This window comes from Macaca fascicularis, chromosome 20, assembly GCF_037993035.2.
Source record: "Macaca fascicularis isolate 582-1 chromosome 20, T2T-MFA8v1.1".
Lineage (NCBI taxonomy): Eukaryota > Metazoa > Chordata > Mammalia > Primates > Cercopithecidae > Macaca > Macaca fascicularis.
Window position 1 is genome coordinate 80,289,398 of NC_088394.1, and position 27,912 is coordinate 80,317,309.

A 27,912-nucleotide genomic window follows, 5' to 3' on the forward strand; every position below is an offset into this window, starting at 1 on the left:
GGCAGGGATCGTATCCCATTCACTGCGATATTCCCAGTGCCCAAAGGAGTCCCTGGCCCAGCAGAGGATATGGACGGGCAGATCCCCATCTGTTCAAACCCACACTCACTCCCCATCCCGTGTCCCTCCTCTCTTCCAAACACCGCTGCCTCCTTCCTCCTTCTCTTCCTAGCTGCCTTCCCCGAGTGGCGGTCACCTCTGAGACTTCATTGTTTAGAAATGTTTTAGATTTGCAGAAAAATTCAGCTCAGGATTCCCATCTACCCCGCACCCAGGATCCTCTCCTGGTTGTAATGCCTCGGCTTACTTAGGTGCATCGGTCACAACTAAGGAACCCATATTGAGGCCTTCTCGTTACCTTGAGTCCGTCCACTTTCAGATTGCCATAGATTTCCCTAATGTCCTATTTCTGCTCCAGGATCCCACATGCCATTTAGTGGTCATGTTTCCGAGGTTCTTGTTGGCTGTGACAGTTTCTGACTTTCCTTGTTTTTGACCTTGATCTTGAGAGTTTCGGTTTTGTTTTTGTTTTGAGCAGAGTCTCTCTATGTCACCCAGGCTAGAGTTCTGTGGGCGATCTCGGCTCACTACAGCCTCTGCCTCCCGGGTTCCAGAGATTCTCTTGCCTCAGCCTCCCGAGTAGCTGGGATTACAGGCGCCCGCCACCATGCCCGGCTAATTTTTGTATTTGTAGTAGAGATGGGGTTTCACTGTGTTGGCCAGGCTGGTCTCAAACTCCTGACTTCAAGTGATCTGCCTGCCTCGGCCTCCCAAAGTGCTGGGATTACAGGCGTGAGCCACCATGCCCGGCTGTCCTTGACAGTTTTGAGGAGCCCCAGCCAGGTATTTTCCAGAATGTTCTTTGAGCCTCCTTCAAAGATTTTCCCCAGCATCACTCAGTGACTTCGTATGCTTCATTGTCCAGAGCTGGAGCCACAGGAGCCACAGGAGCCACAGGGAGGCAGGAATGTGGCTGTGCGGCAGGAGGCCTCGCCTCCCTGATACTGTGGGGTCCATTAGGAAAGGAGCGGGGAGACGGGCATTACCTGGGCGAGTGGCGGCCCCTGTCATTCTTGGGGACTGAGATCCTATGGCAGTGCACATATTTTTAAAAGATGATTACTAAATATAAAGTTTTAAATTACAGAGAAGTCACAGGTCCCTGTTTGAGAATCACTGATCTAGCTATGGTTCTCTGGTGGTTTGTGGAAGAAGGCTTCTCTCTAGCTTGGCGTAACATGCTTACATGACCAGGTCCCAAGGGACAGGCCCACCCAGCCCCCCTTTATGAACTCAGAGGTGTCTGGGACAGTTCTGGTCCTGGGAGCCTCTCTTTGGGAGTGATATGTGGTAAGTCTGAGGTCTAGTTGCGGTTTTGCAAGATGGTTAAGAGTATAGTTTCTGGAACCAGAGCTTTGGTTCAAGTCTCTGTTCTGCCACTAACTGGCTGTGGAAACTTGAACAAATTAATTCTTCCATGCTTCAGTTTCCCCATATGCAAAGTGGGGAAGATAATAGCGTCTTCCATTGGGGGTGGTGAGGTCTGAGGGTTAAGCCTTGTGGGGAGCTGCGTGCAGGGCCTGGTGCGTAGTCAGTGTTCTACAAATGTCACTACCTCGCTTCCCCTTGCCAGGGTGTGTGGGTGTCTCTGTGTCCCTGTCTCTGTTTCTGGTGTTACTGTTGCCTTAGATTCTCACCGAATAACCTGGCTTGGTTATTGTGTGAGATTGTGTGGGAACCACACAGGTTGTACAGGCATCTCCAAGGTGAAGAGTGGACTGCGTGTGAGGAGACACACACAGGTGTTTTAAAAGGTATATCCTAAAATAGCCATTGCTTTCGTTTTTGTTTTGTTTTTTTTTTTTTTAATCAAAATTTTGAACAATGTTAAGTGAAGAGAAGAGACTTTCATGTTTTTAAGAGAGGTTGCTCATGCAAAGCTTTTCTGATCCTGGAGGTCCGCGAGGCCGTCATTGTGACACTCATTCTGTAGGTTCGCTGTGTTCTTGGTTTCATGTCCATGAAGGTGCTGGACCATTTTGTGCTTTTAACACCAATTCTTCGGGTTACAGGAGATTCCACAGCCTTTTCCCCTTGCTCTCCTAGGTCGCGGACCTCTTGGTGGATGAATCCAGTTTCACTGGGGAAGCCGAGCCCTGCAGTAAAACAGACAGCCCCTTGACAGGTGGCGGGGACCTCACCACCCTCAGCAACATCGTCTTCATGGGGACCCTGGTGCAGTATGGGAGGGGCCAGGTAAGTCCTGGGGCTCCAAGGCTTTGGGCTCCCATAACCCACAGGCTCCCAGCCGTTAGATTTCATATTTCTCTCTCTCCTGGACACAGGGGGTCGTGATTGGAACAGGGGAAAGCTCTCAGTTCGGAGAAGTGTTTAAGATGATGCAGGCCGAAGAGGTAAGGGGCAGCAGGGGGCTTCGGGATTTTTGTAAGCTGGAGTTTGAGATTATTATAGGCTAATAATATCAGCCCTGCCTACTCCTTAGGAATGAGAGGCATGTAGTTAATATAAGTATACTTTTTAAACATTTAATTTTGTGGGGTTTTTTTTTTTTTTTAATAGAGACCGGGTTTTGCCATGTTGCCCAGGCTGGTCTCAAACTCCTGAGCTCAAGCATTCTGTCTGTCTCAGCCTCCCAAAGTGCCAGGATTACAGGACGAATCCACCACACCTGGCCTCCTTTTAAACATTTAAGACATTTGTTAGCATTTTCATAAAGATACAATTTTCAGACAGTAACACGCACAACTCTTCAGTGCGGAAGTCAATGAATGTTGACATATGTGTACCCCGTGTGATCATCACTCAAGCTGCAGGATGGCAAGGTGAAGACATTTTGAACAAAGGCAGGCAGAAGCTGGGATCTTGTCCAACTAACCTATTGTGCTCACCCTTTCAGACACCTAAAACTCCTTTGCAGAAAAGCATGGACAGGCTAGGAAAGCAACTGACACTCTTCTCCTTTGGCATAATCGGTAAGTGGAGCAGTTTCTGTACTGGGTTCTGCAGATGGAGAGGAGCCATCATAGGGTGGCCACCATGGCCGTTTCTCAAATATCTTGCTGCTCAGCTGCATAAGGCTTGGGGATTGGGATCAGAGGCTCTCAAAAAGCAACAAGAGCTTTCTGTATGGTTGGACCAGGCTGGCTGCTATAATAAGTAACCGCTACATTTTCTTGACTTAACACTAAACACTTGTTCCTTGCTCATGCCACAGTCCATGGGTGTATTCCTGATCCAGTGGCTCTCCTGGACAGCTTGTCTAAAAACACTGACTTGGACCCAGGCCCCTACTATATTGTTGCTCTGTCTTCCTCTGGGTCCTTGGATGCCATATTTCTGTTCAGCCAGCAGATGGTGAAAGAGAGAACATGGAGGCTTGTGGGGGACATTTTTAAGGCATAGACCACGAAGTGGAGTCATCAATTTGCCTGTCTTTTATTGGCCAGAATGAGTCACATGGCCTATGTAACTGCAAAGGAGACTGGGAAATGTAGTTTAGCTGTGCACCCAACCATATTTCTATGCTTCTAAGCATCCTGTGCCTGGGCTGGGACTTCCTGACCTTTGGTAACATGCCAAACAGCATTGACATGATGCTGCAGTCCTGAATCTAGATCTTAAGCCTTAGCATCCCCATGGTAGTGCCCAGTCCCTTCACTGGTTTCTTTCTGCTCTTTCGAGTTCTGGCCTTGCTTTATTCCAGCCTTTAGGATCAACCAGTGCCTGGCCTCTAATAGAGTCTCAGTAAATATTTGTTGAGTGAAAAATTTAATCCAGGAATAAACCAACAAACCACTGCCTATAGCACATCCAATGATGAGGGAGGTACTGGTGAGTGTGGCCAAAACTGTAGAGCCAGAGAACAGTCTTGAGAGAAACAGCTTATGTAATCCCATGTTTCTTAAGTTAAATTAGAACTTAAACTGACATGTCCACAGCAAGGCCCATGATACCACTCAGATTTTTTTTTTTTTTTTTTTTTTTTGAGGTGAAGTCTTACTCTGTTGCCCAGGTTGGAGTGCAGTGGCGTGATCTCAGCTCACTGCAACCTCCACCACCTGGGTTAAGCTATTCTCCTGCCTCAACCTCCTGAGTTGCTGGGATGACAGGCATGCACCATCATGCCCAGCTAATTTTTGTATTTTTGGTAGAGACAGGGTTTTGCCATGTTGGCCAGGCTGGTCTCGAACTCCTGGCCTCAAGTGATCTGCCCGCCTTGGCCTCCCAAAGTGCTAGGATTACAGGCATGAGCCACCACACCCGGCCTTTTTTTTTTTTTTTTTTTTTTTTTTTTTTTTTAACATTTTGAGAACTGCTATAGTAAAGTTTTGAAACTCAGTCCCATGGACCCCCTAGAAGGCCCAGGGGGCAGGTGTAGGGAAGCCACGCCATACTGTTAAGTGCTTCTAGAGGAAAGTAGCATTTGCCAATTCCCATGGTGTAAGTACTCTCAGTGTGGCCGTTTTCAAGCTACTAATGTATAGACACTGAACATGGGTTTCGGAAGACATGTACCTAGTTGAATCTTGTGAGCTCCTGTGAGGAATCTCCAGCCTTCTGCTATGGGAAGGCCACAAGGGTGGGAGTGGGGTAAGTTCCTAGTGGGGGTGGCTCCAGGCTCACTGCCTCGCCCCTGTTTCCAGTAGAGTTCCCCTGCTAATCTATTTCATTTGAGTTCATTTGGGCTCTAGCTAAGATTTTAACTGATGACTGAGTTTAGTAGCTAATTGTAGGATGCCCAAAACAAAACTAACAGATACTGTGGTAGCTCCCCCGCTCAACACGCATATACACACACACCCCACTACCACCCAGCAGAAAACATCCCTGGCCCCCTGGCCCCTGCAAAGCAAAGCTGACATTCTTTAGAAAGCTCTCCAAGGGTGTCACCGGGCAACCCCACCCACCTTCCCAGTCCCTACTCACTCCTTCCGACAATGATGGCAACAAGAGTTAACGATTAGATTGGTGTTTGCTGTGGCCCAGGAGCTGTTCTGAGCACAGACTGTCATACCTTAAACCAACTACTCTTTGAGGGGGGCATGACAATGAGCCCCACTTTATAGATGACGAGACTTAGGCTGCACCAGGCAACCCGAGCACCTTTCCCCGTTGCCAGAGCATCTCGTGAACTTCCACAGGCCCCAGGGCAGCTGCTGCCGTTTGTGCCTTGAGGGTCTATCTGTGACCACCTCCACGTCTCGCACACCTAGTGCAGTACCTGGTGTGCACTAAATATTGGGTAAATTATTAATGAAGGAAAACAGAAATGAAGTATATTTAATCATGAGTACCACAGGAAAAAATAATTTAAAAAAAAGCCCGTGGCCCATCTGCCCGTCGCAGGAGCAGCTGCATTTGTCACAGCAAACACCGCATGGGGGCATGTTCTGGATACACACAGCAGATGGGAAACTTTGGGAATAAGATGTTTGCAAACAGTCCAAAATAAACTGATTGAGTCTTTAACTTAAACTTGGCTTGGACCTTTCCTGAGAAAGTAAAACCAGGTTTTTGTAGGTATAAACGTATCTCCCTTAGAAAAAAGAAGAGAGAGGTTGAAAGTGTTTGAGGTTATCAGTCGTTCCTCTGTGCATGTGTTCCTGTAAACTCTTGAAGGAAGTGGGTTTGAATCCCTCCAGGCATCAGCGTGTGCGGCGCATATGGAGATAAGGATGTTTCTGTCTCTTCCCCAGGTCTCATCATGCTCATTGGCTGGTTGCAAGGGAAACAGCTCCTGAATATGTTCACGATTGGGGTCAGGTAAGGGTGCTGTGGCCGCCCCTTGCCTTGCCAGGGTGGTCATGGGCTCTGAGCCCTTCCCTGCAGCAAGAGAAGGTGGGGAGGCTGCAGAACAGGAAGGGTTGGGGAAGGTGCAACCCCATCACCCAAACTCCAGCCTCCCAATAGCACATTCTCCGACAGGTACAGAGTGCCTGGTGAATGCCTGCAAAATGAGTGACGGCATATAATCGGGGGGGGGGGCCCTTTTGTATTAGGCTGTTCTTGCATTGCTAAAAAGAAAATACCTGAGGCTTGGTAATTTATCAGGAAGAGAAGTTTAATTGGCCCACGGTTGTACAGGCTGTACAGGAAGCTCAGCTTCTGAGGAGGCTCCAGGAAGTTTCCAATCAAGGTGGGAGGGGGAGCAGGCATGTCACATGGCAAGAGTGGGGGCAGGAGAGCAGGGGGGTGAGGGGGTTGCCACATGCTTTGAAACAATCAGATCTCTCAGGAGCTCACTCTAGCAAGAACGGCTCGAAGGAGATGGCGCTAAACCATTCATGAGGGACCCACCCCATCATCCCATCTCCTCCCACCTCCAACATTGCAGCTTCTGTTTCAACATGAAGTTTGAGTGGGGACACACATTCAGACTGTATCAGCTTTCTTGTCACTCCTTGCCTGTGGGTTTGGGTCTTCTTTCTGGCTAAGAGCAAGGACCCCAGAGCCAGCCTGCCTCTGTTTAAATTCTGCACTTTGCCACTTGCTGGTTTTGTGACCTCTGGCAAGTTTCTCAGCTCTCTGTGCCTCAGTTTCCCCCTCTCAAAAACGGAAATGCTCATGTACCCTCTCCTTGGGCGACTGTTTGGATTAAAGGAGTTAGTCCATGCAAGCGCACACATTATTACTAGTTTAGAACTCGATCCAAGCCCTTGTTTCACAGAGGAGGCTTTCAGAGAGGCAATGGATGTGGAGCCCAAGGCCACACGAGGATGGCAGGGCTGGGAGTCATTATCACTTGATGATGCTAACCCGAGGGGACCCGCCCTTCTTCTATGTAGTCATCCCAAGCCTCTGGGTCCTGTTGACCGAGACAGGGAGAGGCACGGGCAGCCCACCATCGTGCAGCGGTGTGATTTCGTCGGTAGTTCTTCCGTGGCTATTTACCAAGGGCAAGGGAGGCAGAGGGCTGGGGATTGTCACTAACTGGGTAAGTCCCATTGGAAGGAAGGCTAGGGGCTATTCCAGGACAGGGAGGAACCAACCCATGTCTAGGCTCACATCAGGCCCAGTGGTTCCCGGACGGTAACGCACATGCAGCTGCTGTCTGCAAGATGCTTTTTGGTGATGTGTGGAAAATTATTGTAGTGTCTGTTCTTATGTATATATATGTAATTAATACATCACACCCATGATGTAAACAAACTTAGATGTCCGTCAGCTCATGAAAGAATAAACAACATAGGTACAGTGGAATATTTTTCAGCCACAGAAAGGAATCAAGTATTGATTGATACTGCAACATGGATTAATGTTGAACCCATTTTGCTAGGTGAAAGAAGCCAGTTGCACATATTGTATGATTTTATTTATATAAAATATTCAAAAATAGGTCAATCGGCCAGGCGTGATGGCTCATACCTGTAATCCCAGCACTTTGGGAGGCCAAGGCAGACGATCACCTGAGGTCGGGAGTTCTAGACCAGTCTGGCCAACATGGTGAAACCCTGTCTCTACTAAAAATACAAAAATTAAATGGCTGTGGTGGCAGTCGCTTATAATCCCAGCTACTCAGGAGGCTGAGGCAGAGGAATCACTTGGGCCCGGGAGGCGGAGTTTGCAGTGAGCCTGCGCCGTTGCACTCCAGCCTGGGTGACAGAGCAAAACTCCGCCTCAAGAAGAAAAAAAGGGAGGTAGAAAGGGATGGACTGGAAGAGGTGGCCGGGGAGGATTTTGGGTGGAGAGTTGAGTCAGGAGATGAGCAGGAAGGGTGTACCAGGCAGGGGGAACAGCACAGGCAAAGGTTTGGTGGTGGGAACATGTCTGAGGGCCACTGCAGGGGACCACAGCTGAGCTCTGTGACCAGAACGAGAACATGGAGTCGCCTAGATCATGGGGAAACTCACAGCTCCTTCTCCTATTCCTAACCTCATCATCAGAGCGTTTCCCAGTATGCCACGCCAGGCCGTCCCTGTGACACTTTGGAAGCAGAGAGCTGAAAAGTGTTGGCCATCCTTGATTTAGAGGCTGAAGGACGTGGGAGGTGGGAGCCCCAGCTTATTACGGAAGCGGGGGCTGGGAGGAGGGGGCACTGGAGCAGGACGCTGAGCTGTACTGGGGCCGGTGGGGTTTGAGGCACTGGAAGGGTACCTGCAGAGGCAGGCACTGGAGAGGCGAGGTCTCAGGCTGAGCTGAAGAAGGGGAAGGTCCCTGAGACAGCCTGGTAAACCGGGATGGCCACTCCCCCAACTCGGGGCTGGGCGGGGCCTGAGACTCACATTTCTTCCTTTTTTTTATTTCAATAGGTTTTTGGGGAACAGGTGGCGTTTTATTACATGAATACGTTCTTTAGTGGTGATTTCTGAGATTTTCATGCACCCATCACCTGAGCAGTCTACACTGCACCCAATGTGTTCAGACTCACCTTTCTTTTGTTTGCCTTTTTTTTTTTAAATAAGTTCTAGGACACATGTGCAGAATGTGCAGGTTTGTTACATAGGTATACATGTGCCATGGTGGTTTGCTGCACCTGTCAACCCGTCATGTAGGTTTTAAGCCCTACATGCATTAGGCATTTGGCCTAATGCGCTCCCTCCCCTTTCCCCCCAACCCTCCGACAGGCCCTGGTGTATGATGTCCGCCGCCCTGTGTCCAAGTGTTCTCATTGTTCAACTCCCACTTAGGAGTGAGAACATGCAGTGTTTGCTTGCTTATTTTTGAGATGAAGTCTCGCTCTGTCCAGGCTGGAGTGCAGTGGTGTGATCTTGGCTCACTGCAACCTCCACCTCCTGGGTTCAAGCGAGTCTCCTGCCTCAGCCTCCCAAGTAGATGGGATTACAGATGCCCGCCACCACGCCCAGCTAATTTTTGTATTTTTAGTAGAAACGAGGTTTCACCATGTTGGCCAGGCTCGTCTGGAACTCCTGACCTCAGGCGATCCGCCTGCCTCTGCCTTCCAAAGTGCTGGGATTACAGGCATGAGCCACTGCGCCTGGCTGAGATTCACATTTCTAACAAGCTCTCAAGGGTGCTGACATAGCTGGTCCAGGGAGCACCCTCTGAATGTGAGGCTGTGATTTGACACTGTGCCCCCAGAGCGGGTTCCAGTAAGAACAGGACCAGGGAAGAGGCCAAGACACCTGAACAGCATTCTCAGGTGACTGAGCCTTTGGAGGCAGGGGTGGTGGCAGGGAGGGAGACATTTGAGCCTCAAGGAAGCTGCCAGAGAACACAGGACTCTCAGAAGACAGAATGTTTAAAAACTCCCCTAAATAGGCTGGGCACAGTGGCTCACACCTGTAATCCTAGCACTTTGGGAGGCTGAGGCGAGAGGATACCTTGAGCCCAGGAGTTTGAGACCAGCCTATACAACATACTGAGACCCTGTCTGTGCAAAAACAAATGTTTTTTAATTAGCCAGGTGTGGTGGTGCAAGCTTGTAGTCCCAGCTACTCGGGAAGCTGAGGCGGGAGGATCACTTGAGCCTGGGAAGTCAAGGTTGCAGTGAGCCATGATCTCATCACTGCACTCCAGCCTAGGCAACAGAGACAGACCCTATCTAAAAAAAAAAAAAAAATTAAAAAAAAATTAAAAACCTCCTGTAGATCACGAGGTCAGGAGTTCGAGACCAGTGTGGCCAAAACGGTGAAACCCCCATCTCTACTAAAAATACAAAAATTAGCTGGGCATGGTGGCACACGCCTGTAGTCCCAGCTACTCAGGAGGCTGAGGCAGGAGAATCGCTTGAACCCAGGAGGCGGAGATTGCAGTATGCTGAGATCACGCCACCTCACTCCAGCCTGGACAACAGAGACTCCATCTCAAAAAACAACAACAACAAAAAACCCTCCTGCAAATAATGGTACATCCCATCCCTGTCTTACAAGCCATGAAAAGTTTCATGAGCCAAGAAAGACTATTAAATATTTCCAGGAGAAAAAGCAAGAAAGGCTTTTCTGCGCCCAAGCCCCAAATCGCCCGATTCTCTCCCCACGCTGTACTATTGGTCACTTCTGGTTTCTTGTCCTAACCTCCCTTGCAACACAGGCTTCCTGCTTGACCCACGCGAGTGGACTTGTACGTGGGAGAACTGCTCCCCCTCTCATTTGTGATTTTGAAAGGGTAAGGTTTTTCAGTTTTAGTGCCAGATTAAAGCCACCCAAAACCACTGAATCAGAAGATAGAAACGGCAGCTTAGCTAGTGGAGATTTTCCAAAATAAGTAAAATGAGAGAATCATTTTTTTTAACTTTAAAAGCTTTTTAAAAATGAATTCCTGGGCTGGGCGCAGTGGCTCATGCCTGTAATCCCAGCACTTTGAGAGGCTGAGGCAGGTGGATCATGGATCATGAGGTCAAGAGATCAAGATCATCCTGGCCAACATTGTGAAACCCCGTCTCTACTAAACATACAAAACTTAGCCAGGTGTAGTGGCGGGCACCTGTAGTCCCAGCTACTCGGGAGGCTGAGGCAGGAGGATCACTTGAACCCTGGAGGTGGAGGTTGCAGGGAGCTGAGACTGCACCGCTGCACTCCAGCCTGACGACAGAGCGAGACTCTGTCTCAAAAAAAAAAAAAAAAAAAAAAAATGAATTCCCTGTATGTTAAGTGACATTTAAGATGATCCAAGGCACTTGCTTTTCCTGGTCCATTCTAATCAATTTTTGTTTTGTTTTTGTTTTTTTGAGGTGAAGTCTCGCTCTGTTACCCAGGCTGGAGTGCTATGATGTGATCTTGGCTCGCTGCAAGCTCTGCCTCCTGGGTTCAAGCGATTCTCCTGCCTCAGCCTCCCTGAGTAGTTGAGACTACAGGTGCCTGCTATCACACCTGGCTAATTTTTGTATTTTGGTAGAGACGGGGTTTCACCATGTCGGCCAGGCTCAAGTGATCCACCTGCTTCTGCGGTTCAAAGTGCTGGGAATGCAGGTGTGAGCCACCACACCCGGCCCGTTCTAATCTTTATTAGCTTGTGGATTAATTCTTTATTATGATTAATTCATCCAGGTAATACACAGATGCCCTTCCCCTGCCATATGGGGTGAAAGTCCCCGTCATAACCCTCCACAAATGTTTGCTTAGCTGGTCTTCACAGCCTGTGCCATAAAACCAGCGAAGCCTTCTGGCTGTCACTGTACAAACCGGGCACAGCCCCTTGATCAAATTCTATAATCTTGGTTTATTTAACTTGTCCCTGCCTGTTCCGTTGTCCCTGGGTGAAAGGTCACCATTCACAACCATTCTATTCAAACTGCCTGTTTTGTAAGTGGAATTTGTTGCCAACATTTAATGTACCATCTTTCTTTGATTCTGAGATGTACATTCTTTTTCACATTCCAACTCCTCTGAAATCAGACCACTTCTCATAAGCGATGTAATTAGAAAGCATGGTGTTACTGATAAATTGGCCGTGTTCTTTTCTGAGCGCTACACAAAATAATGGTGCCCTTCACAATCAACTGTGTCTTCGCTCTGATGAAATAGGGTCTCCCTGTGTGATCCTGGTTGAATGGATTCTCACCAAGTGTTCTGCCTATCAGCCAACCCAGGTGGAGTGTCCCTGTGTGCTAGGCCAGCGCAGGCCTAAGCATTGTTATACCCACTTCTTCATGCAGCAGCTATTTACTGTATACCTCCTTGCTCTGCTGGATTTTCTAATGCAGAGGATAAAAACTGCCACTTGGCCAGGCTTGGTGCCTCATGCATATAATCCCAGCACTTGGGAATGCTGAGGTGGGAGGATCACTTGAGCCCAGAAGTTCAAGACCAGCCTGGGTAGCACAGTGAAACCTTGTCTGTACAAATAATTTTTTAAATTAAGAAGTAAAAAATAGTGGTACATGCCTGTGTCCCAGCTACCAGGGAGGCGGAGGCTGGAGGATTGCCTGAGTCCAGGCGATCAAGGCTGCAGTGAGTCTCGATGGCAACACTGCACTCCAGCCTGGGCAACAGAACAAGAACCCGTCTCAAAAGAACAAAAAACAGGCGAAGCACAGTGGCTCATACCTGCAATCCCACCTCTTTGGGAGGCCGAGGCAAGTGGATCACTTGAGGTCAGGAGTTCAAGACCAGCCTGGCCAACATGGTGAAACCCCTTCTCTACTAAAAATTCAAAAATTAGCCAGGTGTGGTGGTACATGCCTGTAATTCCAGATATATGGGAGGCTAAGGCAGGAGAATTGCTTGAAGCTGGGGGGTGGATGTTGCAGTGAGCTGAGATTGCACCACCGCACTCCAGCCTGGGCGACAGAGTGAGACTCCATCTCAAACAAACCCAGCCACCCTTGTGTGAGATATAGCCAGAAAATATGTTTTGTTTCAACTGTATTTTTTTCATTGGAATTTGTTGCCAATATCTAAAAATTGGGAGTTTGCATGAAAGAGATCCTGGGTTTCCAGCTTCTCTTGGGGAGCGTGGGAGGCCCGGCAGCACTGTGCATTGCTGTCGTCCCTGGTGATTTGGTGGTGGCTCTTCTTTTAGAGGAGGGCCTGGGCTCTGGGATCGCCCCGTGGTCTCGTTCACGCTGGCCGATTTCACGTGTTTCCTGGGCAGCCTGGAGCGGGGGTGTCTTCAGGGGCTCCTGCAGGGTTCCTGGCCGTGGCTGTGGGTGGGCTGCAGGTGTGGCGAGAGGCAGTGGCCCCTTCTCCCAGGACGTTTCTGGTATCTCAGATAACAGAAATTCCACATCACTTCTAGTCCTCTAAATAGTCTCTTTCTAGAAATTGTACAGACTGGTTCCATGCAATGACAGCACTTGGAGCTCCATTTAAGTCATATCCTCCCCACCCCTCAGCCTGGCCTCGGGTGCAGGCTTGATAGGGAGGATCTGGTCAGCCTCCCTCATCTGCTCAAAATCTCTCCTCCCCTCCCCATCGCCAGCCAAAGCACGCCCGCCCGCCCTTCCTTCTTTCTTTTTCTTTCTTTTCTTTCTTTCTTTTTCCTTCCTTCCTTCCCTTTCTTTCTTTTCTTTCTTTCTTCCTCTTCCTTTTCCTTTTCCTTTTCCTTTCCTTTGTCTTTCTTTCTTTTTTTTTTTTTTTTTTTTTTTTTTTTGAGACGGAGTCTCGCTCTGTCACCCGGGCTGAGTGCAGTGGCCGGATCTCAGCTCACTGCAAGCTCCGCCTCCCGGGTTCACGCCATTCTCCTGCCTCAGCCTCCCGAGTAGCTGGGACTACAGGCGCCCGCCACCTCGCCCGGCTAGCTTTTTGTATTTTTTAGTAGAGACGGGGTTTCACCGTGTTAGCCAGGATGGTCTCGATCTCCTGACCTTGTGATCCGCCCGTCTCAGCCTCCCAAAGTGCTGGGATTACAGGCTTGAGCCACCGCGCCCGGCGTCTTTCTTTCTTTACGGAGTTTCACCCTTGTCGCCCAGGCTGGAGTACAGTGGTGTGATCTCAGCTCACCACAATCTTCACCTTCCGGGTTCAAGCGATTCTCCTGCCTCAGCCTCCTGAGTAGCTGAGATTACAGGCATGCGCCACCACACCCGGCTAATTTTGTATTTTTAGTAGAGACAGGGTTTTTCCATATTGGTCAGGCTGGTCTCGAACTCCTGACCTCAGGTGATCTGGCCGCCTCGGCCTCCCAAAGTGCTGGGATTACAGGCATGAGCCACCACACCCCGCCTTTTTCTTTCTTAAACAGCTTTATTGAGATATAATTCACATATCATATAATTCATCCATTTAAAGCATATAATTTAATGGTTTTTAGTGTATTCACAGATATACACAGCCATCACCACAGTCCATTTTAGAACATTTTATTTTATTTTATATTTTATTTTATTTGAGACAGGGTCTTACTCTGTTATGTAGGCCATAGCACAGTGACGTGATCACGGCCCACTGTAGCCTCAGCCTTGACCTCCTGGGCTCAAGCGATCCTCCCACCTCAGCCTCCTGAGTAGCTGGGATTATAGGTGCACACTGCCACACCCAACTAATTTTTATATATTATATATATATATGTGTGTGTGTGTGTGCACGTGTGTGTGTGTGTGTGTGTATATATATATATATATATATTTTTTTTTTTTTTGTAGAAATAAAAAAATGTTGCCCAGGCTGGTCTCGAACTCTTGAGCTCAAATGATCTGCCAGTGTGATCCTCCCGAAGTGCTGGTATTACAGGTTTGAGTTACTGTGCCTGACCTTAGAAGATTTTGTTTTTTCTTTTGAGATGGAGTCTCACTCTGTCGCCAGGCTGGAGTGCAATGGCACAGTCTCGACTCACTGCAACCTCCGCCTCCCAGGTTCAAGTGACTGTCCTGTCTCAGCCTCCTGAGTAGCTGGGATTACAGGCACGCGCCACCACACCCAGCTAATTTTTGTATTTTTAGTAGAGATGGGGTTTCACCATGTTGGCCAGGTTGGTCTCAAACTCCTGACCTCAGGTGATCTGCCTGCCTGGGCCTCCCAAAGTGCTGGGATTACAGGTGTGAGCCATCACCCCCGGCCTAGAACATTTGCTTATCGCCTCAAAAAGAAACACTATGCCCTTTAGCTATCACTCTACATTCCCGCCTGTGCCCACATCGCAGTCCTAAGCAGTTGCTCATCTTTCTTTCTGTGTAGGTTTCCCTATTCTGAACATCCCTTATGAGTGGACTCACGCACTGAGTGGCCTTCTGTGTCTGGCTTCTTCCACTCAGCAGCACATTTTCCGGGCTCATCCATGTGGTGGCGTGTGCCGGTGCCTCATTCCTTTCTATGGCTGAAGGGTATTCTGCTGCATAGATAGACCACATTTGACTCATCCATTTGTTCACTGATGGACGTATGGGTTGTCATGGTTTCTTCATGATTATTTTTACATTTTTTAAAGGAAAACTTCAAGCATGTACCAAAGCAGAGAGGATGATAAAGTGAACACCTATGTAGCCACTACCCGGCTTCAACAGAGGCCCACTTGCAAACACTCTTGCCCTATCTGCAGCCCACCCCTGGCCATGTCAAACTGGACACCAGGCACCAGGCGTCATACCTCTCCACCACTGCAGGAGTGTGGAACGTGGGGCCATTCGGCCCTGATGTTGTGGAGTCTCAGCCAAAAGGGGCAGAAGGAGCCCCTTCCACACATCCTCTCACCTGTTGACACACCCAGGGAAGGGGCATCCGTGTGCTGTAGCCCCAGTCTCATTGCCAAGACAGCATCTCACTGGCTCAGCTTGGGCCACACGCTCCCCTCAAATCCAGTCAACCTGGTTATGGGGGAGTGGGGTCGCACCATACGGGGAGAGTTGGAGAGATAAGAAAGAAGTGAGCAGATACCCTGAAACGGATCCACACAGTAGACAAGAGCGTCGCTGTGGCTCTTCACCTCCCCTGACCTGGACTTCCTTGTCTGGCTTCCTCACAGGAAGTGTCTACACCACAACGCTCATGAAAAGTGAAATTCAAGGGACCCATGAGGGCCCTTGGAACCGAAAACTCTTACTCCCACTTATTGTCTGATTCTGGGAGTTCCTTTCATGGGACCCAGAGCCTTTTCTAATAAATGAGAATAATGTAAATACAAGATACTTTTAAAGAGGCAAAACAGCTGACAGACTAATTCACACTAAGGTGTGGATGACTGACAGGCTAGGTCGCTTCCCAAGAGCAGGGTCTGCAGGGGAGGACTCAGGACAACGGGTGCTGAAGAAGGAGGCAGGTGCACCTTAGGATTGGGAATGGAGAATAGAACCAGGACGTTGGGGACACCTAAGACAAGCTTCACCAGCCAAAGCATTGCCAGCCCCAGCTGAGAGTCACACACTCCTTAAGGAGGGGATTCATTTGCCCTTTCGCTCCAGCCTGGCTGTGGCGGCCATTCCCGAGGGTCTGCCCATCGTCGTCATGGTAACGCTGGTCCTGGGAGTGCTGCGGATGGCCAAGAAGCGGGTCATCGTGAAAAAGTTACCCATCGTGGAGACGTTAGGTGAGGGACTCCGGCCGGTGGAATTCTCACTTGTGGAATTGAATGGGGGCTTGGCTGTCGGGGCAATCCAGCCTGGGGGTTTCACAAGCCTGAGGGTGGCGACTTTTCTAGAAACTGATGTTTGTTGTGCCAGGTTGCTGCAGTGTTCTCTGTTCTGATAAGACGGGTACTCTGACTGCCAACGAAATGACAGTGACCCAGCTTGTAACGTCAGATGGGCTTCATGCCGAGGTGAGTCCCAGAGGAATTTACAAGCCTTAAAGATGCACCCAGCCAGGCTGTCTCCTTTCTAGATAAAGCACACAATGTCTTCTAGAACACAATAAGGAAGAAAGAAATTGAGGTCATCTTACAATCTCCTTGCTAACATGACTGATTTTCTTTTTAATCATCCCATACTTCCTTTCAAAAGACGACCAATTTAAGGTAGCCTCCTTTTTCAGTTACTTATTAATTGTAAGCACATTACAAAATTTAACAACTAGAAAAAAAATTCCATACCTTCCATGATAAACTAACCATGATTAGTCCATTTGTGGTTTTTTTGTTTGTTTTTGAGAGACAGAGTCTCGCTCTGTCACCCAGGCTGGAGTGCAGTGGCTTGATCTTGGCTCACTGCAACCTTCACTTCTCGGGTTCAAGTGACTCTCCTGCCTCAGTTTCCCAAGTAGCTGGGACTACAGGCACGCCCCACCAAGCCCAGCTAATTTTTGTATTTTCTAGCAGAGATGGGGTTTCACTATATGTTGGCCAGGCTGGTCTCATACTCCTGACCTCAGGTGATCCACCCGCCTTGGCCTCCCAGAGTGCTGGGATTATAGACATGAGCTACCATGCCCAGACTGTTTTGTTTTTTAAGACAGGGTCTTGCTGTGTTGCCCAGGTTGCAGTGCAGTGGTGCAATCATGGTTCACTGCAGCCTATAACTTCTGGGCTCAAGGGATCCTCCCACCTCAGCCTCCCAAGTCCGCTCGTGTTTTTCAGTGCCTTCTGTGTGCTTGGCGCAGTTGGAAGCTCCCTGAATGTGCAATTTTTTATCCTGACATTTTTTCTACAAAACTGGCCAAAGCAAGGGGTGAACAAATGATTGCCCATGGGCCAGTGCTTGTTTGAAAATCAAGTTTTCTTGGTGTACCGCCACACCCATTTGTGTACATGTTGCCAATGGCTGCTTTCTTGCCTCAGTGTGCCGCAACGGCAGAGCTGAGTAGCCACGACAAACTTGGAAATAGGCTGCAAAGGCTAGCACGTTTGCCCGTCCCTGTTCTTAGAATATAAGCACTCTTCTGTGCTAGTTCTTAGTTTTCTTAACCATCACTTGTACTGGCTGCAGAGTGTCCCACTGAGTAAACTTGCTGCAGTTTACTAATGCCTGGCACTGTGTCCATCAGTGACGTATCCGATTCATCAGTAATCTTGCAGAGAACATCTTCATACTGAAAGCCCTTTTAGGGTTTTCCACATTTAGGATTATGTCCTTGGAATGAATCCCCAGAACAGGGATTGTGGGCCAACCGAGGGAGCATGTTTTTGACTCTTGGTGACACCCTTTCTTCTGCCTCGCCCTGCAGGTCAGCGGAGTTGGGTATGACGGTCGAGGGACTGTGTGTCTTCTACCATCCAAGGAAGTAATTAAGGAATTTTCCAATGTCTCAGTAGGAAAGTTAGTGGAGGTAGGTGTCAAAAGCACCACGGGGGAAATAGGCATTTACACTGGGGCTTCTGGGGCTTCTCTTTGAAAAGGGAAATAGCCATTGGACTTACTGGTTCTTGACAATGACTGGACCACCCAGGGGTGAGGCTGTCACAGCACTGAAAAAATGGCCCCAAAACTGATGGAGACATCAGAGGTAAGAGGAGAGCTAGGCTGGGCACAGTGGCTCATGCCTGTTATCCCAGCACTTTGGGAGGCCAAGACAGAATCACTTGAGGCCAGGAGTTTGAGACCAGCCTGGGCAACATAGTGAGACCCTGTTTGTATTATTTTTTAAAAACAATATTTAAAAAGAAGAGCTAGAAGCCTCTATTCTAATCACTGCCCACTGGGAAGGCTCTAAGGAGACTCCTGCACAGAGACGTGCTTGATAAATGGTTAAAAAGTGAGCCTGTGATGAACTTCTCCTATTGCTATGAGCGAGCATGTGATAAATTTCCCCTATTACTTAGTGAGCCTGTGATGATGTTCCCCTGTTGCTGTGATGAGTCCTGCAATCCGAGTGGTACTCATCGTTTCACAGGGGCTCACTCCTCCCCACATAGCACCCTTCTTCGTCTGTACAGTTCAGTGAGCGCTGCTTGTGAAGGACCTGCCTCCAGGGGCCACTTCACTATCACAGCGAACGCTGTCTCGGTTTTGCAGATTAAAAAACAAAAATATGGCCAGGCGTGGTGGCTCATGCCTGTTACCCCAGCACTTTGGAAGGCCAAGGCAGGTGAATCACCTGAGGTCAGGAGTTCAAGACCAGCCTGGCCAACATGATGAAACCCCATCTCTACTAAAAAATATAAAAATTAGCCAGGCATGGTGGCACACACCTGTAGTCCCAGCTACTCAGGAGCCTGAGACAGGAGAATTGCCTTGAACCAGGGAGGCAGAGGTTACAGTGAGCTGAGGTCATGCCACTGCACTCCAGCCTGGGTGACACAGTGAGACTCTGTCTCAAATGAATGAATGAATGAATGAATGAATGAATGAATGAATGAAGAATGAAACAAAAATATGCAAAACTAGTAAGTAACAATAAAAAAGAAAAGAAATGGGCAGAGAAGTAATGTGAGTGTCCAGGCTCACCAGGCCGGAAAGGAAGGGTGCCGGGAATCCTGCTCTTTTTGCTTGTCCCTTGTTTATTGTTTAAATATTTATTTTTAAATTGAGACAGAAGTCATCTACCATGAATTCACCCCATTAAAGTGCACAATTCAGTGGTTTCATTATGCTCACAAGTTGTACAGCCATCACCACTGTCTAGAACACTTTGTCACCCCAAGTGGAAACGCCATCATCCCCATTACAGGTCACTCCCCGTCACCTGCCTCATCACCACCCGTCCACCTGCCTCCCTGCTGGGTTCCCTCATGGTAGCTTTGTGGGAACCAACATTCAGCACAGCCAAGAAATAGTCACGGTGTTCCTTTTAAAAAGCCAGGACACTGAGTTTTAAAGAGCAAGTCTTGTCCCCGCAGCCCCAGATGTAAAACTGGGAAAAGCCCACAGTGTCTAACTTTTTCACGAGCCGAGTACTAACTACAGATGTCGGGATAATCCCCTTTTAGGCGGGCTGTGTCGCCAACAACGCGGTCATCAGAAAGAACACCGTGATGGGACAGCCCACCGAGGGTGCCCTGATGGCCCTGGCAATGAAGGTAGGATGTCCTGGGGTGTCTGTGTGGGGAATTCTTCCACTCGGGGCTGGATTCGTTGGTAGAAAGCCAGCTCCTGTCTGAGCTAACAGGACTAGGGATGTTAGGTAATCATGGAAGAAAATGGCCCAAGCTGGCTGTGGGCCATCTGTTGGTGGTAGAGGAGGTGAGCTCTGAGATTCCACGGGACTTCAGAAAGTTCTGCAGGTCTCTAATCCCTCCTCCAGCGATTCCAAAAGAGTCCTAAGAGCTCCCTGTGGTTCAGGCCCTGGTCAGGTGTTGGAGCGACAGACAGTGGAACGAGACTCCCTGTGCGTCCAACATGACCCTGTGCTCACCGAGGCACCATCTGGGGGGGCTGGTTCCTGGGAATGTATTCCAGTGACTCTGGGGTTCAGCGTTAGATCCTGGGCTCTGTGGCTGTGCGGGGTTGCTCATTCTGTGCCCAGTGTCATGTACCAAGTGGCTGCTTGCAGTGTGGAGGGGATGGATGGGGGCTGATGGGGGTCTGCTGCACTCTGTGCACAAGTTAGCAGAAGGAAAGGCAGAAAAACATGGGCTGGGAATGCAGGTGACAGGAAAGCAAGAAGAGAGGACAAAGGACATGGGAAAGGAGGGGCTGGAAGAGGTTAAGAGGAGGGAGCAAAGGAAGGAGGAAGATGGCCCTAGTCAGCTCCCACGTCTGTTTCCATGGCTACTTGGCCTGGATCCCTCCTCTTCAGCCACAGCCGGGGCTCCCCTGGACACTGCGGGAGCTCCTCTCCCCCGCCTGCCCCGTGCTTTCTGCGGTGTGACTTGTCTCTGACTCAGGTCTGATCAGACCCCTCTCCATCAAGGTCAAGGGAAAAGCCTGACTCAGGGTGCTCATCCGCCAGCACTGACCCCTCGATGCTACCCAGCCTGGCCCCTGCACTCACCCCGCTTCCTGCTTCCTCCTGGGCTTTGACTGCTCCTGCCTGTCCTCACTGGCGAGCACCGACTTTCTCTTCAAGTTCACTCCAGTTTCCATCCCAGCAGACACCTCTTCTCACCCCGGGCTCACTTCACTGCTTTCTGTTATCAGCTTACCTGTCCCTCCCTCCAGTGCAAGACTCCGACCTCCCACACGGCTGCCTTCCCGAAGCTGGTGCTGGGTGCGGGGGAGGTGGTCGCCCTCTCATAAGCCCCTGTGACGGTAGATCAGTCGTTTTTCCCCAGTGTAAGAGCATTGGGAAGTCATTACAGGCTGAGTGCAGTGACTCAAATCCCAGCACTTTAAGAGGCTAAGGTGGGAGGATCACTCGAGGCCAAGAGTTTGAGACCAGCCTGGGCAACATAGCAAAACCCCATCTCTACAAAAAATATAAAAGTTAGCTGGGCGTGGTGCATGGCTGTGGTTCCAGCTACTCAGGAGGCTGAGGTGGGAGGATCCTTTGAGCCCAGGAGTCTGTGGCTGCAGTGAGCTATGATCATACCACTGCACTCCGGTCTAGATGGCAGAGTGAGATCCTGCCTCAAAAAACAAAAAGGCTGGGCGTGGCGGCTCACACCTGTAATCGCAACACTTTGGGAGGCCGAGGTGGACGGATCACCTGAGGTTAGGAGTTTGAGACCAGCCTGGCCAACATGGCGAAACCCCATCTCTACTAAAAATATAAAAATTAAGTGGGCATGGTGGTGCACACCTGTAATCCCAGCTACTCGGGAGGCTGAAGCAGGAGAATTGCTTGAACCTGGGAGGTGAAGGTTGTAGTGAGCCGAGATCACACCATTGCACTCCAGCCTGGGCGACAGAGCAAGACTTTGTCTCAAAAAAGCAAACAGAAATCATGACATCATATGATTTTCCTTCCATTCACAGAAGATGATAATCCTCTCTGCAGCGTCTGTAATAGTGAACGGAGCTCATTTCCCGTTTTAAAATAGCGCTGAGTCTGCTCCATTCAACAACTCCTCGCTGCCCAGAAGGGAAGGTGCCGGCCTGACTGTCTGGCAGGAATGACACCCACGTGTCACCCTGCTCCCGCCACCAGCCGCCCCTGCAGCCTAGAGAGGAGAGAGGTTCCAGAGCCTAGAAGCTGGGAGATTTCCTTAATGTGTCATGATTCTCCTCTTTCCCGGGGCCTGGCTTAAGATTTGAGAATATGGAATAAACACTGGCTGGCACGTAGGAAGTGCTGCCTGTGTGACAGGCATGGGGCAAGCACTTCCTGGTTCTTACCCGTCTCTCCTGCTCTAAACGGCACTGAGGCCAGGCCAGTGGTTCCCAACTTTTCTTCCATTATTGCTCCTGGATTAGGGTCCTGAAATAAAGCACCACTGGCTGGTGATTTAGAGTAACCAAAACACACTGAAACACAGCTCTGTGGGCCAGAAGTTGAAATCAAGGTGTGAGCAGGGCCAGGCTCCATCTCCCAGCTTCTGGGTGTCACCGGCAGCCCCGGGCATTCCTTGACTCGCACACACATCCCTGCCTTGGCTTCTCACACCAAGCTCTGCCTCCGTCACGAGGTGCTCCCTGCCATGGCTCCGTGCAGCGTTTTCCTTCTCTTCTTTTTTTTGTATTTGAGACGGAGTCTTGCTCTGTTGCCCAAGCTGGAGTGCAGTGGCTTGATCTCGGCTTACTGCAATCTCCGCCTCCCGGGTTCAAGCAATTCTCCTGCTTCAGCCTCCCGAGTAGCTGGGACTATAGGCGCCCGCCACCATGCCTGGCTAACTTTTTGTATTTTTAGTAGAGACAGGGTTTCACCATGTTAGAATGGTCTTGATCTCCTGACCTCATGATCCGCCTGCCTCGGCCTCCCAAAGTGCTGGGATTACAGGCGTGAGCCCCCGCGCCCGGCCTTCCTCCTCTTAGATCCAGTCATGTTGGCTTAGGGCCAACCCTAATAGCCTCAAATGGACGATATCCACAGAGGCCCTATTCCAAATCAGGTCACGTTCAGAGGTTCCGGGGTTAGGGCTTCAACATATCTTTTGTGGGGTACGATTCAACCCCACTAAGGAGAAGTTTTAGGCATTTTTCCCTAATCACCCCACCCCCTCCCCCTGAAATGTAATACTGCAGATAGACTGCGTTGTACGAATATCTGCACTTCATGTAAAAGGAGTAGCTTTTTGTGCCCCTGCTGCACCCCATTTTCACCCCCTGCAGGGCAGTGGGATGCATGGGTCATGGCTGGTTTACACTTGGGGAAACTGAGATTCTGAGTTGTCACGTCACTAATCCAAAAGCCATCAAAGAGCAACAAAGGGCCGGGCTGGCGAGGACCCCAGGCTGTGGACGCAGGGCTGGCGAGGACCCCAGGCTGTGGACGCAGGGCTGGCGAGGACCCCAGGCTGTGGACGCAGGGCTGGCGAGGACCCCAGGCTGTGGACGCAGGGCTGCCTTGCTGACTCTGGGGGTTCCTTTTGAGAAACTGCTACACCTTCAAGTCTGAAATGTTCCTCCCGGCAGAAGCACTGCAGGTTTGTTTCTAAGCAGATTTCAGATAGAAGCTGTTGCAATGACCATCGGGTCTACCCTGCAGCCAAGAGAAGAGACTTTTTTTTTCTCTAGGTGGGACATTCCATTTTTTCCACACAGAAAAAAATGGCCTTTTTTCTGTGTGCTAAATGCTTGGATTTCTTATCTGCCAGAGGTGGTTTGAACAATGAATAATTTAAATGGACTGAGTTTTGTGTAGAGATTGGCTTCAGATGAGTCACTAAAAATGTGCATTTTATTATTCTAGATGGACTTAAGTGATATTAAAAATTCATACGTAAGAAAAAAAGAGATTCCATTCAGTTCAGAGCAGAAGTGGATGGCGGTGAAATGCAGTCTGAAGACTGAGGTGAGCCCTTTCAATCTTCAGCCTCTTCTCTCTTTCCGCCCAGGCCCACACCCAGAAATCACGCAAAATGCGGACTTCAAGGATAATTTGAAAGTTCCTGGCTGCTTCTGTGACATTCCAAATACAGGGAAAAACCTAATCACCATCAAACCTTTGATTCTCTTGGCTCTGCTTCTGGCTTTTTGTTTAAAACAGAAGTTCTCACAGCAGGGTCCCCGGAGTAGCCGCGGTTGTTATCACACGAGAATTTATTAGAAATGCAGATCTCAGGTTCCATGCCAGACCTCCTGAGCCGGATGGTCCAGGGATGGCACCCAGTAACCTTCGTTTTCTGCAGATTCTGATGCAGGTGCAAATGTTGAGATTTACCAGCCTGTAATCCACTGACTAAAGCCCTGCTGCTGACACCAGTTGCCAGCTTGCCAGTCCTCTCTTTGCAGCCCTGTGCTAAGTTTTTTATACTTCTTAGCTCACCTTCCCGCCATACCGGGAAGCAAAAGCTTCAGTACGGAAGGCGTGTCTGGGTGGAGCCTCAGCCTGTGCACACACGTTGTTCCTGACTAGAGGAACACATACCAAGCCGTGGCCACCCCGGGTGGACATTACAGCTGATTTTTTAAATTTTCTTTTCAGACTTGTTGTGACTTTTCAGATTTTCATTACAAGCTATTTTTTAAAGTTTTTGTTGCCTTCTACCTTTTTCTCCACCCCTCCTCTTCCTTCTCACTCTTTCTAGAATCTACCGTGTCTGCCCCTGCAGATTGCTCAGCTCCCACTCAGGGCTGTGGGCAGCTTGGCCTGCTCATGCCAGGCCCTTGTACATTTCAGGGGTTTAGAAGGGATTATGGATTTTCAAAAAACTTTTAGATCTTTAAATCTTTTTCCCTGCAAGGCAATGGTAATATTTCTCATTGAAAAAGTATAGAAATATGACATAAAAATGAAAGCTTTTTTCATTTCACCCCTCTTCCCTCCCTGCCCACGACCCACCCAGTGGTAATTCTGTTTTAAGTCTGGGATGGAGCATTGTAGATTCTAAATATGCAAATGACAATATCTGGATGGTATTTTCAAAACAAGGTTACTGTTTATAGTGTTTGTAATTTACTTTTTCCCCCTAAGATTTTCTTTTAATATTGTGTCTTAGATGCCTGTGTTGGTTAATATAAGCTTGTTATAGTAACATATTAATTATATAATATATTATGTAATATATTATAATTATATAAGTTAATATATTATTATATAATGTAGAATATACATATAAATAATATAATGTAACATACATATAAATGATATACATACATATAATACATATGTATTATAATTAATATGTTAACTAATAACATATATAATTAATATTATATAAACTTATAACAGTGTTATATTAACACTGTGCACCCACGTGAGCCAGGTGGGTCCAGTAGCGAGGCTGGGGATACAGCGTGACTTTCACTGACCCAGGGCCTCCCCACGTGGAGCTTACAGTGTACATATTTGTCACGACAGAGCTTAACAAAAACACAGGAAAAATGATCAGCTACTCACGTGGGTTCACTATGACAAGCCAAGTGCTGGGAGTGGGTACAAAATAGACTTGGTGATGCCCTAGGGAGGCAACAGTCTAACAGAAATATTCCGTTAATCACACCCCAAAGGCATAGTCCAAGCTGGGATGATTCCTCCCATGCATGCAACATACAAGACGCTCTGAGTGACCGTAACAAGGGAACTGAAAAAAGAACAAGGGTGGTACAGGTTGAAGATTGACCTTGTTCTTTCTCTGGATTGCAAAACATTCCATGGATGGGATTCTGGAACTTAGCGAACCTGTCCAGCACCTGGAAACAGCACCAGCCCACTGTAAATAACTCCGCTGCCAAGGTCCCTGTGTGTGTCTTTGTAACCCTGTGCAGAGTGGGGTGATGGTTACTATGAACAAGGCTTCCAGTGGTAGTGGATTTCTTCCCTTTGTCTTTTCTAAGGATCAGGAAGACATTTACTTCATGAAGGGGGCCTTGGAAGAGGTGATCCGCTACTGCACCATGTACAACAACGGAGGCATCCCCCTGCCGCTGACACCCCAGCAGAGGTCATTCTGCCTGCAGGAAGAGAAGAGGATGGGGTCCCTCGGTCTGCGGGGTCAGTGCCTGTGGCCCCAGCCCAGAGCTTTAAGCTTGCATGTAACATTGACTTTTAAGTGCATTCAAGCAGGATCCCCAGTCAAGGAGGTCACCTGTCCCAAGGAGTCAGGCAGCATGCTGACAGCAACGACGTGTGCTTGGAACCTGATGGTCCCATGAAAGGCAGGCCCCCACCTCATCCCAGTTCCTCAGTGACCCCTATTAATCCCCAGAAGAGGGGGACCCTCCCTTGCTGAGTTTCCTAAGGCAGGTGAATGGGCTGCACCCCAAATATTGATTTTCCCAATAGGTCTTTTTGCTCATTGCCTCTTATCAGGAAAACCTGAAGCTCTTTTCAGTCAAGGAATATATTTTCTCCCTTGGCCGTTTTCAAATTTCTGCAGCAGAGCCAGTGCCTTCCCTGATGGGCTGAACATTAAAACCCGTCTCCCCTGGTGTCATTTGTCACCCTGGCCAGGTACAGAGGAAGCGCTTAGAAGCGCTGCTGGGCGCTGGTGTTCCCCTGGGGGGAGGTGAGAGACGTTGGGCTGGCCTTAGGCACTGGTGTTCCCCTGGGGGGAGGTGAGAGACGTTGGGCTGGCCTTAGGCACTGGTGTTCCCTTGGGGGGAATGAGAGGTATTGGGCTGGCCTTATTGGCTCAGGAGCCTTGGTCTTCCCCTTCGGGGAACAGAGTTTGTAGGTTGCTGGCAAGTTGGCTCAGAGGTGTACAGAGCGAGACCCTTGTGGCTTTCTGGGGCACGGTGAAGCCAGCGCCGAGCATGTGTCCCCTCTTCCCGAGTGAGGGGAGCATTCCCCAAAGCACAGGCGCTTTGCCTCCCAAATGGTTTGTGTAGCGCTGGGTCTACAATAGGCCCACAGGTAAATACTGTGCCTCAGTTTCCCCGTATGCATAAGGAAGGCACGAGAGTAGTGACTTCACTGATTGCTATAGGGACTGGAAGAGACGGTGGGTCCCGTCTTAGCTTGCCCTGGGCCTTGACTCTGTTTCGGTGGCAGAGAAGCCAGGCCCAGCTCCTGCGAGCTGGGTGATCTGAGAGGGGCTGGTGTAAGAAGCTCCTTTTCACATCACTGACACCAGAGACAGAGCTGTGGCGTCCCTCCTGCACAGTGGAGGGATTGGGAGAAAATCGGGCGCGTGGGTGGCAGCTGCTTTCGTCATGGTTGATGACGAAAGTAGCTCCCTGTTCTGGTCACATCGCGCCTCTGCTGACAATGAAACGGCTCACTTAAAAGTGGACACGTGAGTAAGTAAACATCCCACGTGGTCCTGGCCTCTAAATCTGCTCCTGGCACTTGGGCCCCACCTGTGTACTGGGCACCATGAAGTGCCTGTGTGAGGCCACGCCCTGAATCCCCACCAGGCAGCGGAGCCAGCCCGGGTGACAGCCCGGCCTAGTGCAGCCAGCGCCTTCGCCCGGATGTCTGCTGCGCTGCTACAGCGCATGAGGACGCGTTCCAGGGGCTTGCTCCAGACTTTGGGGGAGAGCGTAATGAGAATGGGTCAGTGGCAGAGGAACAGTGAGGCCTTTTCCTGTGTCCCCCAGTCCACACGCAGGTCCTTTTGTGTTTACAAATGAACTTGTCTCCCACCTGTGGCTGGGAAAGCTACAACCTGGGAACTGGCCTTAGAGAAGGCCTGTGCATTTTTCCAACCCGTGTCTGGTCTGAGAAGAGAAGGGATGTTATTCCTCAGCAGGCGACCGTGAACTGATGCCTGCTGCCTGGCAGGCCTGGGGCAGTGCCCGGGTGACTTAGAGAAGCCCCAACCTGCTAGATCCCCTGGAGTGATTGCTGTGAGGATTGGAAGAGTCAGTGAATCCTGTCTTGGGCTTTGAGACCCCCCACCCTACACACATCCAGGGGAAGATGACAAACCCCACGGAGCGGGAAGGAGAGTCAGGGTGAGGGGAGCACAGAGGCAGGAGTGAGGACCTCTGGGGACAGAGGGCTGCCAGGTGGCCACTAGAAGCAGGGGATGCTCCTGCTTCTAGTTTCAGGGAGTGGGGCATTGGAAAAGGAGAGGAAGAGCAGCAGTGTCACCGGTGCAGGAGGGATGCCAGCCCTGTCTTTGGTGTCAGTGAGGTGAAAAGTCCACCACCCCCTCTGAGATCACCCGGTTGGCAGGAGCTAGGCCTGGATTCTGTGCCACCAAAAGAGAGTCAAGGCCCAGGGCAAGCTCAGAGTCCCCTCAGCTGGGTCGCTCCCCTGTCAATTTTTCTTAACCTCTGTGCAGCTCCCCCACGTCTGCTGGCAATGACAAAATGAGTTAGCACCGAGCAAATGAGGGCAAGAATTGTCAGAACTGTCCTATCCTACTCCACCTCACGTGTCCCATTCTGGGCCAGCTCAAACAAGTTTCTGTGGCCACTTTTGTTGGGAAGTGGGGTGGGTCTTATACCATGAGTGGTGTATTAGTCTGTTTTCATGCTGCTGGTAAAGACAGACCTGAGACTGGGTAATTTATAAAGAAAAAGAGGTTGAATGGACTCACAGTTCCACGTGGCTGGGGAGGCCTCGCAATCACGGCGAAGGTGAAAGGCACATCTTACATGGCAGCTGCCAAGAGAGAATGAGAGCCAAGCCGAAGGGGAAACCCCTCATAAAATCATCAGATCTCATGGGACGAATTCACTGCCACAGAACAGTGTGGGAAACCACCCCCGTGATTCAGTTATCTCTCACTCGGTCCGTCCCACAACCCGTGGCAATTATG

General features: G+C 49.6%; 1 protein-coding gene across 1 annotated transcript in view; it reads left to right on the forward strand.

The window, feature by feature from the left end:
* The window catches only part of ATP2C2 (ATPase secretory pathway Ca2+ transporting 2), an 88,829-nt gene that overhangs the window by 49,916 nt on the left and 11,001 nt on the right, over positions 1–27,912 (forward strand). Inside the window, exons 8-17 of the mRNA XM_005592673.5 lie at positions 2,107–2,256; positions 2,346–2,414; positions 2,918–2,993; positions 5,718–5,784; positions 15,755–15,879; positions 16,013–16,110; positions 17,451–17,552; positions 19,153–19,242; positions 22,953–23,054; positions 25,040–25,196. Coding sequence (XP_005592730.3) covers positions 2,107–2,256; positions 2,346–2,414; positions 2,918–2,993; positions 5,718–5,784; positions 15,755–15,879; positions 16,013–16,110; positions 17,451–17,552; positions 19,153–19,242; positions 22,953–23,054; positions 25,040–25,196 — 1,036 coding nt within the window. The remainder of the gene's footprint in view (positions 1–2,106; positions 2,257–2,345; positions 2,415–2,917; positions 2,994–5,717; positions 5,785–15,754; positions 15,880–16,012; positions 16,111–17,450; positions 17,553–19,152; positions 19,243–22,952; positions 23,055–25,039; positions 25,197–27,912) is intronic.